This window comes from Tetrao urogallus (assembly GCF_951394365.1).
Source record: "Tetrao urogallus genome assembly, chromosome: 2".
NCBI classification, from domain to species: domain Eukaryota; kingdom Metazoa; phylum Chordata; class Aves; order Galliformes; family Phasianidae; genus Tetrao; species Tetrao urogallus.
In genome coordinates, this window is record NC_136814.1 from 91752108 (window position 1) to 91766666 (window position 14559).

The window sequence follows — 14559 nt, forward strand, 5'->3', positions numbered from 1 at the left end:
AATAGCTTTAAGTGCCTCTTGAAAAATGCCATAGGAGTTCTTGTTAAGTTATCTCAAAAGATTAGAATGTGTATTCAACCAGAAAATTTTAACAGGTCCAAATCATAACTCAAGAGGAAAGAAGCATAATTAACCAGAGCCCAGAATGTTGTTTGTTTTCAAACCTATGTTCCAGAGACATTTTGGCTGACGTATTTCTATATTATGTCTGTACAGATGGCTGCCTGAGTTAAATGGGAATAAAAATGAGAGGTCCACAAGAGAAATTAAAAATTCAGCATTTGATGAACTTTTTGCATCTTACAAATTAGATAATTATTATAAAAGTAATTATCTAGTTCATACCACTGACCAACTCATAAACCTTACCATTAACGCTAAGTACCATACTAACAGAGGAGTATCCTATGGTATTCCGGGCAACGCATTCATATCGACCTTCATCAGCAGTTCCAACATCACGTATGGTAAGATATCCCTCTGGACTAACATGAAATTTTCCACTCTCAGTTACCTGAACTCCATCCTGCAGCAAAGCACAGTGTTTTGTTATGCTGGCATATTCACTCCTTGTTTTCAAACCTCATTTATTTATTTATTTATTTATTTATTTATTTATTTATTTATTTTCTTTTTCCTCAAAGCATTGGGCTACCAAAAAATTACCAAAACACATCTTGGCTGAAGCTTTAACAGTCTATAACAACTGAGCATTACAGTGAGTTTTGTTACTTTAATGCTTTTATTGCTATGTCAATGAAAGGGGGAATACTAACTGATATTCACAAGAATTGTTATTGAAATATATAGGTTGTTGAATGCCCATATTACTGGTGCTCTATTACCTTATTCCATGTAATTACTGGCTCTGGCTCTCCTTGAGCACTGCATGGGATCTGCACATTTGTGCCAACTTCCACTGTCATGTCACTAGGAACACTGGCAAATACAGGAGTCACTAGAAAAACAAAAAAGACACATTGGTAAGTTACTTGCACAAATGATGATCTGAAAAAAATCAGCACTGTTTGTTTTGGTTACCCAACATTTCTTAATCTACAATCTATTCTGTATGCAAGTTTTAATTGCTTCTATCTATGCCTTAAAGATATCATTCCTTGTTCTTAATATCTCCTTAGGCTGATGTTTTACATACACGTAGCTTCTTACCAAACAGGTAAGTAATTGCCAAAAACACTAAGATCCTTAAGTTAATAGCTCTGAAAAAAAACACCTGTGAATAACCAGCTCAGAACAAAATCAGCAGAATGATGTGAAATTTGCCATCAACTTCTGTCAAAATTTTTAAAGTTTTAAATTTTAAATAGCAACAACAGAGAATTTTCTTTTACAGAAAAAGTACTTTCCAGAACTCACTCAACTCTGACAGTCTTTGATCATTAATACAAAATTAGCCATAGTGACCACTGACTAGACATTCCTGAGTTGAAAAGCCCCTTTGCTAGAAGCCTGGAAAAAAAAAAAGGTTTTATCTTATTTTGCATAATTAAAAATATTACTGCAACTAATGTATGGAGAGCTTCAATTTCAGGATTTAGCATTCAGTATTGTATCTACTATCTTTTGATTATAAATATTAATATGATCCTAATAAATTGTGGAAGTAGCTTACTAAGAAAGGCAGACGAAAATGGTGGATTTTTTCTATGTTAATATTTTGGGTATAAGGGGTGGTGCTTCATTGTAAAGGTCATTCTGGTAATTTAACATGATGTTTTCATTATTTTTGTTAGTAAGCAGCAGAGAGGCATTTTAGAATTTAGTCTAACTTGCTCATGGAATGAGTAAACATTTTCAAAACAAAATACTTTCACAAGCGTAGGAATACAGTCATCTACAAAATAAATCTCCATTCTTTTTATTAAAAAAACAAAAACCAAAAAATCGGTAAATCAGATAAACCTCTTTCACAGACAGATTGTTCTAAAGGAACAACATTATTCTCAGATCCTATAAAGCCTCCCTATATGCTGTTTATTAAAAACTACTTGCAAGCTAAGGATAGATGTGCTCAGAAATAATGATGAGAAATGTGAATTATGGGCAACAACCAGAACAGCAAGTTTTCTAAATAATAAAAGATACAGTCCCATTCTAACAAGCTCTTATCAAAAAACGTCATGCTTAATTGTAAGGTTATGTATTCTCCAGGTGATTTTAAATAAAGTCCATCTGGGCACACTGACCCACACATTCCATTTTTAAGACCTAGTAAGATACCTTACAGTTCAAACCCAGCATCGTACATTCATCGTAATATTCAGCAAAAGTTCTGATAAACCCCAAGTGTTATTTAAGATCTGCTTCAAAAACTTTTTTAATTCTAAAGTAAGATAAACCTATTTCGTATTCACATGTATGACATACTATGCCTTCATTTTAGAAAAAGAAAATAATAATACAAACACAATATATTTTAATGTGGACAACGTACCTCTTGGCTGTACAGTCAGGTATACAACAATCCTTTGAGATCCAATGATGTTGACAGCTTGGCATTCATACTGTCCTTGGTCATGCAGGGCAACTCTGGAAATCCTCAAGGTACCAGAAGATAGGACTAAATGTCTTCTGTCAACAGACAACTGGCCTCCTGAAATACAGAGCAATACCATTTGCTATTTATAACAGTAGAGAACAAAGTCTCTTTGTTCCAGTAAAAGGGAAATCTGGAAGATTTTAAATATGATAAAACACTGGAAACAAAAAGAAGTCTCTTAAAAAGAAACAACTTCTGAAAGCTTTAAATCACAGAATACAAATTCAAGAAATATATAAATACACAAAATCATAATTCTGATTTCTCCTCTGTCACTTTTTGTGATACAAGTACTTTCATCCAAGCAACATAATTTTTTTTTTTTTTTCATCCTAACCAAAGAAAAGAATGAAGAATGCCTTTTGGTATTAATGATAATTTCCTATTGTTACATGTAAGACAGTCACAATTCATCTCATCTGCCTAGGACATCTAGAGAACCAATAACCACCCACAGGTCTGGAAAAGGAATATAATGTAATACAACACAAAGGAAATGAAAGGCACAGCAGTGTCTGTACCCTCTTCTTCCTTTCTGGACATCTCAATTGATTAGAACAACTTTGGCAGAGGGAGAAACAGGAACATTATCAGAATCAAAATGTTCAAGTGTGTTAGAAATCTGCTTTATCTATCATAATTCAAAGTTCCTTACAAGTTGCTTTTCCTGCTAAAGCTACTTCATTTCATAGAATTGGCACATCTACTTCTACTTACAACATCCACTACAGTATTTCTTCCCACTGTACTGGACTTACTGCACTTACTCTGACAGAAATGTGGTGGACAAAAATTGTACTGATGGCAGCCTGGATTGGTCTGGTTTGTGAAGACAGTGCATCCCACCATACTTTAGATCTCCAGTCAGTGACAGACTTCTTAATTTCTTCTGTTGTAAATTGGCAGTATTGCTGCATGTGTTTTGTCTCACATTTCATAAACATTTTTGCAGAAATCTGTTACAAAGGCATATATTTTACTGAGTCCTTTGTACTGAAGAACTCTTGGGCAACTAGCTTTTGCTGGATATGTTGCTTTTTCTAGCTAAAGAAGGGAGATGTGAACTCTGTTTCCTTCAGAGATTGAACAAATCTGAACAAATACACACGTTTCCCTTCAATTCATTAGTGATTCCAAATTCTATTCTAGCAGATTAAAAGTACAACCAGAACAAACTTACCTCCTTTAGTCCAAGCAATAACAGGCTGTGGATAGCCTTGTGCTTCACAAGGGAAATCAACTGTTTGCCCTTCAATCACGGTTTTGTCTTGAGGGGTGACAGTAAATTGAGGCAGAGCTACAGAAGAGAAAAAATGAGAGCTGAAAAATGCATAACTCTCTGCAATTATGTACAATTCTCTGTGTGACATGAAAGGCTCATAAGGGTGGGAAGTGTGTTGCCAATGGGACCATTTCACATTATAAGCAATGTAGGGATGAAAGTTAAAGGCAATGTCTTATGCAACAGGAACATCCCATCACACTGTGTCCTGGCATCAGTGAAGGCCTCTGAGAGCTACTGCCACAGATCCAAAGATGTACGGTAGGTTTAAAGAATCAGAGTGTTCCTGGGTTACCCTCCTTTTCTGTCTTTCAAAAACTCCTCATACAAACTATGGAGAAAATGCAGTGTGGTCTAAAGTCTTCTTAGCTGTTTTTGCTTGCCTTTACTCAGAAGGAAAATAGAGAGTGAAGTGCAGGCCAGTTTCTGCAATAATATCGTGGCATTATCAGTGTGAGAAGGAATTTGTTCAGCTCTCAAAACACAATTATCCACTGGTGAATGATAAATGAACAAACCACGTGGACAGATGGTTCTGCATAGCTTTAAAAACTGAGCTCATTAACCAACCGTGTGCAACCTGAATGGTTTGTCATGTCTTAACACGAAGACAGAAATTAATTTGTTAATCAGAACATTTTGCAAATAAAGATTTCAGCATCAAAACTTTTGAAAAAATATATTCTCCACTTGTATGTACAGAACAAAGTTTTCTGACATCCTGCTCTTGATAGAAAAGCTTTGCTAATGCCTCAGCTGGAAGAGTAGTTGTTTCCACAAACACCAGCAGAATGTACCCACATTCACTCAGGGGTCACAGAAGGAATTGATATGGAACTAGATTTGAAACTCTTTTTCTAGTGCTCCAGGCATAAATACTGATCTCTAGGATTGTTAATTGTCGTAGAAAAAAAATTTGGTCCTCCATGAGCTAGACACTCAAAAACACACACAAAAAGAAAAACCAACAAAACAAACTGTAACCAACTAAACTGTAAACATTTCAAAACACAAATGCTAACTTCTGTGAATAATCAATGAAACTTCACTGCCAGAGATTTAGTGTATAATGTCTTAATCTTGGTGAAACAAGAGCAACATTCCTGTGGACTAGTGTAATTGAAAGAAAAAAAACCCTTATGGTTTCAGCTTGGTTCTGGTCATTCAGAAAAAAAGAAAAAAAAGAAGAAAGAAAAAAACAAAGAAAACCATACAATTTGCTGTTATATACTCTTCATAATATGTTTTACAGCATGTCACTTTGTTTCATTTTACTCACCTTGGACTATGATGTACGCAGTCGCATGGATGTTACCTACGCTGTTAGTTGCAAAACAGGTATACTCGCCACTGTCTTCCTGCTTGACATTTTGTATGTAAAGTCCTCCTGATGGAGTTATCGTGATGCGAGGGTCACTGGGTAAAGGTGTTCTGTCACCTTTGGTCCATGTAATTTGTGGCTGAGGGTGCCCAGTTGCACTGCACTCCAAAGTGACACTTTCTCCAACTAAAACCTCTGTATTCTGCGGGTGAATCACAAAACTTGGCCTGGCTGTGAGAAAACAACAATGCCTAAATATGAATTCCAACTGAGAGAATTGATTTGGCCAAATATTACAATAGTTTGTGGAATTTTTTTTTTTTTTTTTTTTTGATGTCTCTGTTCCAAAGTACTACTAAACTTGGTGCAAACACTGCATGCTTTAATCCTAAACTTTTTGTTTGTGTTTGTTTTTTGTTTTTCTTTAAATCCCCTTGTAACAATTACCAACCATGCAGTTCTGCACATTAATTTGGTACTTCACCCGAGCAAAAGAATTCTGCATGTCAAAAATATACAAGAAGCAAGAAATTCTTATTTTTAAAAATCCTATTTTTAGCAACCTTACGATCTTGTTTTTAGCAGTCCTATAATCAAATAGTTATGTTTAAAGGTTTACCTGGTGATCCAAAATATCTGAGAGTAACTTCCTGAGTTTTCACTTCTCCAGCTACGTTTTTTGCCATGCACTGGTAAATGCCCTGGTCAGTTTCTTGAGTATTTTGAATCATTAATGTGCCATCATCTAGCAAGTTTAGACGAGAATCTTCTTTCATAATGAGCTCATTACTGTGAAGAAAAGAATCTGCTGGAGTTAAACCTTTAAATCAGAAGCACAGAAAACTGCCAAATAATAAAAAACTATATTAACCAAAATAACTTGGAAAAAATTTAAGTTTTTTACTGCATTAAATAAAATAGAACTTTTAGTTTTCTCCTGAAGAGAAAAAGCAGAGGAAAATCTAAAAATAATCCTTTTTTTTTTTTTTTTTTTTTTTTTTCTGCAAGCACACATCTTCAAAATGAAAAGCCAAAATATTTTTATGAGTAAAAGCTTATGTGGGAAAAAAAAAAAAAAGGGGGGGACAAAAAACCATAACTTGTCTAATTCTCTTTTGAGGATACAGGCTTTTCTAAGTGGCAAAACAATTTCAAATGTTTCTTCTGGAAGTATACTAGGTAAATTTAATAATCAAAATATGTTCTACTATGAAGAGGACTAGTTATATAAGACCATCTTGGTGCCAGCCTGACTCTGGATTGCTCAAGGAGCACTTACAAACTTGACTGCAATTTGCACTGGCTTGAAATGTAAGTCAAGATCAGCACATCAGGCTGTCATGGCTGCAACGTTTCTTGATATGATCTTAGTACAGTAAGAATATTGCATTGAAGGAACTGTCTCTCACTCCATCCCTCGCTACGCAATGAAGAAAGCACAGAGGAAGGATGAAGAGCTCATTTCTTGTGTACAAAACCAAGACCAACTGCTGATCTATACAACATTCAACAGCCACTCAACAGGTTAACGCCTTTTGACTGTAATCTTGCCATATTCAACTACCTTTCAGAAAGCTTTGCTCTCATTCTTGCAGCCAGGAAACAAGCCAGAGTCAATAATCCCACACCCCAAGCTCAAATTTCTTCTTAAAACTCTTTCATATGTGTATTCCAAATACATGTTTTCTTTGTTTATTATAATAAGTTCATGAGCCAAAGAAAATTTTAACGAAATAATTATACCATCCAAGTTTAATGCTCTGCTCTTTACATACTCCATAAACGCTGTACCCTTGTTTCATCTGGAGCAGACTGTTGCAGAACTACAACTCCACCTCATTCCATTTTATCAGAAACTAACAAACTAAAATGGTTCACTTATTAAGATGAACTGTGGAGGAATCTGTTTTCCAGATTAAGTTCTCCATTTGCTTAAGGGAATTAATAACTCACAAATCACCTGTGCACTGTAAATTCACGTAGGTGTGAATGTTGCCATGTGGCTGGTTCTGCACTGGTATGCCTGGCTCTGATAAAACAAGACATCACCTGGGCAGAGCTTGGGCAGATAGGTCAGCCCAGGGGCCCTCAGGAGATGCACATGCTTTTATAGACCCTATGTTCTCAAGCTGCAAGAAGAAACATTCAAGCAGGTTGCCCAGAGAGTTTGGGCTACGTCCACCCTTGGAGGATTTTAAGATCCAATCAAATAAAGCCCTTAGCAACTTGAGATGTTCCCACAGCTGATCTTGCCTGGAGCAGAAGTCTGCACTAGAGACCTGCAGAGGCTCCCTTCCACAAGAATTAACCTACAATCCTGTGATGTACACATGTGCCCACCCTCCATCTATTGGCCTGGGGAATCTTCCCTCTTCTGGGATGAAGCTACACCTCAGAGAAAATCTTCCTGCTTTGGAGCTGGTATTCAAAGACCATCCCTTCTAAAAACCTGTGTAAAAGCAACGATCATTCAGCCTCAAAACACAATGTAAACACATCTAAGCTGCACATTCAAACACTAGCTAAGCTTACCAACTGCACATGCAACGTGATCCTGTTGGATTGTCTGCTACTTACTTTCAAGTGATTTAAAGTTTTACAGTTGAGAGCAACTATATAACTACAGTTGAAAAGTTTACTCATTATAATCACTTTCTAAAATTATCAGCTCTTAAGAGTTTGGAATTACTAATAAAACAGATCCAGGCCATTATTGATCTATATGCTACTTTTTATTAGAATATGTTTCTGCTGTCACTATTCCAAATGTTAGAAGTAATGTGTTTGGTCATGCACCCAGCAATGTACACACACAAACATACTAGCATCAAGTTTCTCTCTTCCTTTTTTGAACTTACTTGTTTCGAAGCCAAATAATTTCTGGTTTAGGATTGCCTTCAGCTCTGCAAGTGAAGTACACTGTATTCCCTGAGGTAACATCCACATCCTGAGGCTCTGATGTAATTCTTGGCCTCTCTGTATCAAAAATGAAATGCATAAGGATCCCTTACTTGTTTCAAAACTACTAAAGAATGGTAAAAAAAAAATTTATCAAAAAATATTTTTCACAAATGTGAAAGAAAGAAAAAAAGATTAAACATTTATGAGCTTAATCAGGATTAAACTCATTTTTACCTATCTAAAAGTGACCGCTGCCTTTCTGACCTCCATTGTTTCATAGGAACTTTAATCAGACTGGAAATGGATTGTGCAAATTTGTGTCAGGCTCTAAAGTAGCTGTTCTATTTATTTGAACAAAGGCTCAATTTGTTTATGAAGAACAAACTTTAAAGCAGCAAGCACAAGTGCCATTTAAAATAACTTCCTTTAGATAAGTATCAGTACCTAAGCCTACCTCTTACAGAATAATTTGTCCAGCTTGTTTCCTGCATTTTCCCTCTTCTGGCTTCTTAGATGTGCAGAAAGCTGGGATGATGCCATATGAATTATTCTCACATTAAATCCCCTTTTGCTATATTATTCAAGAACCTTGCAGACACCAACAGTCATAATTCTTCCCATCAGAATTGTACCCAACATACAAACAAAAGGGCAATTTAATTATATCTTCACAGGCTAATGCTCATCACCTGGCAAGAAACCTTCATTTCAGTTTCAAAAAGGGAGCTAAGCCCTGGGTGTGCAGTAATCCTGTAGTGACAGAGGGTTTCACTGCCTGTGTACAACCTATACATACAGAAGAGTAAAGGAAAACCCTAACCTAACACAACACAGTTAACAGAAGTTTTAACAACAAATTCTTAGAAATCAGGAACGACAATGTTTGTTCCCTTTATTTACTCTCCCCCATGAAAAAGGAAACATATGACACCAACAACATTAAAAGACGTAGGCTGACAATCACATCTGAAACATCAAATGAAAAGTAATATCCTTCTGAATAATCACATTAAATTTCTGTACACCAATTTTCAAATGTGAATATACTTCTTTCAGTAAATGTAGTATAAGGGTAAAAATGACCAATACTGCCAGAAGCAGACAAAAAACAGTGAAGGAACACAGAGGGATTTCTGGAAATTGGCACAGCTAACTCAAAGCTGTCAGTATTACTGAAGGGAACTGAAGAGCAAATTCTAACCAACAAAACGCAGTCTGGCTATGTTCAATATGCTGAAGAAGTAAGGACAAAGCAGCAAACCCACCACAGTTCAGTTCCTCTGGTGTTATCGTGGCCACAGACCGCCCCTGGATCCTGCGTGGGTATTCACAGGTAGCAGCTGCCTGAGCATTGCCTGACTCCACGTATGTCTTCAGCAGCTCTGCCAGCCAAAGGATTTCACAGTCACAGTGAAGAGCATTTGAATCTAAACGCCTGCATGGAACAAGCAGCCACAATTCTTGTTAGCAATCTCAAACTATTTACAAAGGGCAGACTCAGATACAGATGGTTGTCACTTAGCTTATATGCATTCTGGCAGTCTTTATTACAAAAACATGTATTCTTTCTACAATAGGGGTAGGCCTGTGTTCAACCTAACAAGCATATATACAACATCTCTCTTCTAACTCCAACAATCAATGCAAAAAAATCTGAATTTATTTAGAAATTATGCAAACTTTGCTTACAAAAGGAACATACACCATTCTCCCCACATTGTTTCTGTTTATTACTTGTTACTGCAGTAACCTCACAGTTAACTTGACAGTTTTACAACTTCCCATTTTGCTGATCAGGCAACTGACACAAAGAGCCACAGTTTTATTTAAGGGCTAAGCTTTCACTGAGTTTAGTGGGTCAGTAACCTCCTAACACACCTGCCTATAATGAGAACCCATAAATCTGGCTGACTTTCAGTTACTGTGTGGAACACTGCACTTTCTAGGGTAAAGCCCTGTAGAAAAAAAGTATTTTTTGTAGAAAAAAAAGCATTAAGTACAGAAATCTGTAGTATTAAATGTTTCTATATATTAATGAAAACAAGTTGCACGGCAAAATAACTTTAGTTTGGTGTGGCTTTGGGAGACTTTTTCTCTCTCTCTCTCTTTTTTTTTTAACCTGTAGTTCAAATGCTCAGATACTCTGTATTCCTTGCTGCTCTGTGATAAACAGACAAAAACAAACAAAAAAAAACATTCTACAACCTGCCTTACAAATGCCTTAGGGATAAGCTGTAACAGCTCAGAAGAGAGCAAGTCAATCCAGCCCAGTGCACCATCCCAGTACTGGTCACTATCAAAAGAATCCTTTATTTTATATGAAGAAACACCCCTTTTTTGTTTGCTCAGGACCTCAAGCACTATACAAGTGAAGCGACTACTCCAGGAAGGTGGATACATCATCAAAATTTACTTTATTCCACCTCTCCTCTGTAGTTAAAAGTGTGGTTTCAGAACTGGCTCAATGGCCCTAATGTAGCAGCGCTGCAGTAACATCATCTTATTATTTCCCTTGTGATCTCTTTTGGCCGATGAGTTTGTGTGGCACAGCCCATCCTCAGTGGTCTTCCCAACAAAAGGTTATGTTTTTTTCAAAATGGCTGCCTTAGGTGATGCTAAGAATAGGCATTCTGTCAAGATTAAGCCAAAATTTGAAGTGCTCCTGAGGGACTAAGAAGCCTCTAATTTTCTATGTGAATGGCATTTCAAGAGGAACTGGGTTTTGAAAGTGATAATTACATTCTCGCATCTCTGAGCAGCTTTCAACAGACATTATTTATAATCAGATAAGAAAAACAGTTAAACAAGGCACTTGAAATAATCTAATAGTCAGGGATAACATAAAAGGATCACCTAGTAAGGCACTTAGTTATTATTTTATTATATTACTTAAGTTATACTTAGTTATTACTTTTCCTTCCTAGTAAGGAAGAAAAAGAAAGAAGAGCTGTGTATATCATATAGTCTAGATGACAAAGGGCTGATGGTGAACATGATCATATGACCACAAATAACTTGAAGACAGGAAACAAACAAAAAGACTTAGTCGGTCATTAAAGATGGTAGGATATGAAACAATTGTCTCTGTGTAAGGAAGCAACTGGAGCACAGTAAAAAAAATAATTTGAAATTTATAATACTGAATGAAAAGACTTGTCAAGGAAGACAAACACTGCAAGATGAGATACACTTTAACAGTTTAATTTACTTACAGTCTCTTCATAGATTCTAAGTGACTAAATGTTCCAGGAATCAAATGAGCTATTCTGTTGTTGTGTAAAAATCTGTTAAAAAGCACAGAAATATGCACGAAATATTTCAGATTTTGACATGTATGCATTTTGTCTACATTACTCTGAAAGTAGTTTAAGAGAAAGCAGTCTTACAATTATTATTATTATTTTTAAAATAATCTTTTTCATTAACATTGGCTACTGATTTTTTGGATAGCTTCTAAGGTGTATTTGGTGTGTCCATACAGGAAAAAAAGCAACATAATAATAAATCAGCCAAAAAAAGAAGGGGGTTCAAAATATAAATCTTCCCCATTCACAACATTTATTTAGGCCAAATATCAATCACCACTACTTTGACAAATAGTTTTGCAACAGAAAAATATAACACAGGCAATGTTCCTAAGGTCAGCCTGCACAAGGTGTTCTTGGCAAAAGCTACTTAACAGTTAAAATTCAGAGAAAAAAAAAAAAAAAAAAAAATCAAACAAAGAAGCAAGCTGACTCTTCCATATCTTACCCCAAGATAAACAAACTTACAGCCTTTCAAGTTTTGGAAGATGGGTAAAGGACTCAGGATCCAATGTTTCTATTTGATTAAAGTGCAGATACCTGAAAATACGTTAAACAAAAAGAGAAATGCTGAAACAGTGTCCTTAATGAAACTAAATATTATAAAACATTTTTTTACTGCTTAAACTTGGTTTACACATCTAAAAGATGGTCATGACATAGCAGCTTAAATTTCTTCTGAAATCTGGATCCTGTACTTGATTCTGAGAAATAGGGGATGTGACAAACAAGGAGGATCTACAGACCACTATACATTGTATGCAGATATGCGTGCAAAAAAATTGTTCAGACATTTACTTCGGAGGTTTTTGGAGACACTACTTTAAGAATTACTTTGCCAAACCTAGCTTTCAATAGTGTGCATCCTTGAATGAGTACACATGTAAAAAAGAAAATTATCAAATTTACAGTGTTACAAGTTGTTTTAAAAACATTTACTTTCCTGCAGAATAACATTTTTAGCATGTAACTGTTTTCATTTTCATCACAGTAAGTGAAAATTTCAAAAGATGCTGAGAAATAACCTGTGCTAGTCCATGAATCCTGCCATTTAAAGTTATTAGATATCTCCCAATCTCAAAAAGCAAAAAAAAAAAAAAAAAAAAAAAAATTGTAAGAAAAGAAATTATTTTGACTGACTCACTCCTAGACGAAAGGTTTCCCAGCAACTGGTGTACAGTTAACTAACACAGCTGTGCTGTTTGATACACTGCTGATACTCATGTAAGATATTAATACTTTGCAGCAACGAATACTATACAGTTAACCCTGTAACTCTGAAGGAGTCTAATGGAACAGGGCAATTAACCAGATTATTAATCTGCAACTGGTGCTATTCATAAGGGCTATTCAATGGGCTATTCATAAGGGCCAATGGCAGGTTCATGCCAGCCCTGACTGTGCTGTGTAGGTATCCCACTGCTTTGGAGAGGAGAGAACAAAAGGGAACTGAAGGAATTGTGAAAACTGTGAAAGTGTTTATAGACTTTGGATCCCAATTATATTCATATGTATCCTCTCAAAATTTCCTGCTACCTCTGACAAACTCAGGAACATCACCACGGGCTGAAGAATGAAAAAAGCTCATCATTTCAAAACAGAGAAAATCTCTGACTGACAAATCTGCTGGAAAAAAAAAAAATATATCCCATGGCACGAATTATAGGAAGAAGGCCATGGGAGCTCCTGCAGGGCCTGCGAGCTCCAGCGGAGGTGGCTGCGAGTGCTTGATCTGCAAACACAGGAGGATGCATGGGGCACAGACGCCAGGCGCGTGGCTGGCAGCTGCCCAGCTCCCCAGAGTACAGCCAGAGCGTGAGCGAGGCCAGGCAGCAATGAATGGAGATCATGGGAGAAAGAAAGACAGAAAGACAGAAAGAAAGAAAAAAAAAAAAAAAAAAAAATCTACACAGATGTGATCAGGCGCATCAGAGCGTCAAGCATGCCCACAGCCACAGATCATAATGAGAACAGATTCTGATCCTGTTTGCATTAGGAAGCACAAAATGAGTAATAAGCTTCTGCCTATCAGTCTACAGACTATTTTTGAAAATGCTGGCCAGCTTCCCCTAACTTAAACAGATATCTCGAATGCATTTCATCCAATTCCACAGTGAACAGCAGAAAGCTCTCAGCGAGACTCAGCCCTGAGGAAGGGTTAGTGGAGTAGGCTCAGTGTTTAACCCTCCTCAGGCACTGTTCTCCACACCCAATCTGCTCACAGCTAGACAATAACAGCAGTGTACCCTCTTCCAAAACAGCTTTGCTTTTGGATAAAAATATAAAAATAAAAAATTACATCCACATTTCATCTTATGCAGCAAGCAGGAATTCTTTTTTTATTATTTTTAACATCGGTAATTCTTTGCATTTTTATTATCCACAAGTCCCAATACCTTCTTACCTACTCAATAAAATAACCTTCCTACGTGCTTCTCATATTTCTCTGGCAATGACAAGGCAAGATTGCTATGTTCAGGTAGTATCTCTTACTACAACAAATAAGGTTGGGGGGAAAAGGCATACTGAAGCACAGTCCCTTTCCCAGGTCCCTGGATTGGAGATGATTTCAGCAAATATAGAAAAAGAAAGGACACTTCTTTTGGATGGCTGAAAAGATGCATATTTCATTAAATACAAAGCAACTGCTCTTAGTTGCTGTTCAGTATTCCAGTCTCCAATAATTTAAGATGAAAAAAATATGTTTTGTGTCTGAAAAGTTATCTATTTCTTCAAATAAAATGAATCAGTTTAACTAAAACAACAATTCTTTTGTAAACCTTGCCTTATTCATATCCTTGGATATTGCAGATACAATCGCAGCAATCCAGGCACTGAAGTACTTTGTAACAGTCAACTTTACATTATCAGAAACCATGCTGACTGCAGGAGTAATTAATTAATTAATTAATTAATTAAGGTACCCAGCTAACAAATGTTCTCAGGCGTTTCACACAATGAAGTAGCAGGGCAGGTTCTTAAATTGTGACCTCAAAAAAAGAATTCTGACCAATTTCTCAGGCTACTTGCGAACAGAATCAGATGTTAAACATGCATCACATCTTCATAGAATCATAGAATCATTATGGTTGGAAAAGACCTCTACGATCATCTAGCCCGATCATTCACCTACCACCAATGTTACCCACTAACCCATGTCCCTTAGTACCTCATCTACATGTTTCCACGC

General features: G+C 36.3%; 1 protein-coding gene across 1 annotated transcript in view; it reads right to left on the minus strand.

Annotated features, from left to right (window-relative positions):
• Nucleotides 1-14559, minus strand: part of PXDN (peroxidasin) — a gene marked incomplete at both ends in the record, with an annotated part of 75398 nt that overhangs the window by 24671 nt on the left and 36168 nt on the right. Inside the window, 10 exons of the mRNA XM_079550556.1 lie at nt 370-526; nt 846-958; nt 2456-2614; nt 3741-3857; nt 5122-5394; nt 5783-5952; nt 8022-8139; nt 9330-9499; nt 11277-11348; nt 11838-11909. Of these exons, the coding sequence (XP_079406682.1) occupies nt 370-526; nt 846-958; nt 2456-2614; nt 3741-3857; nt 5122-5394; nt 5783-5952; nt 8022-8139; nt 9330-9499; nt 11277-11348; nt 11838-11909 (1421 nt within the window). The remainder of the gene's footprint in view (nt 1-369; nt 527-845; nt 959-2455; nt 2615-3740; nt 3858-5121; nt 5395-5782; nt 5953-8021; nt 8140-9329; nt 9500-11276; nt 11349-11837; nt 11910-14559) is intronic.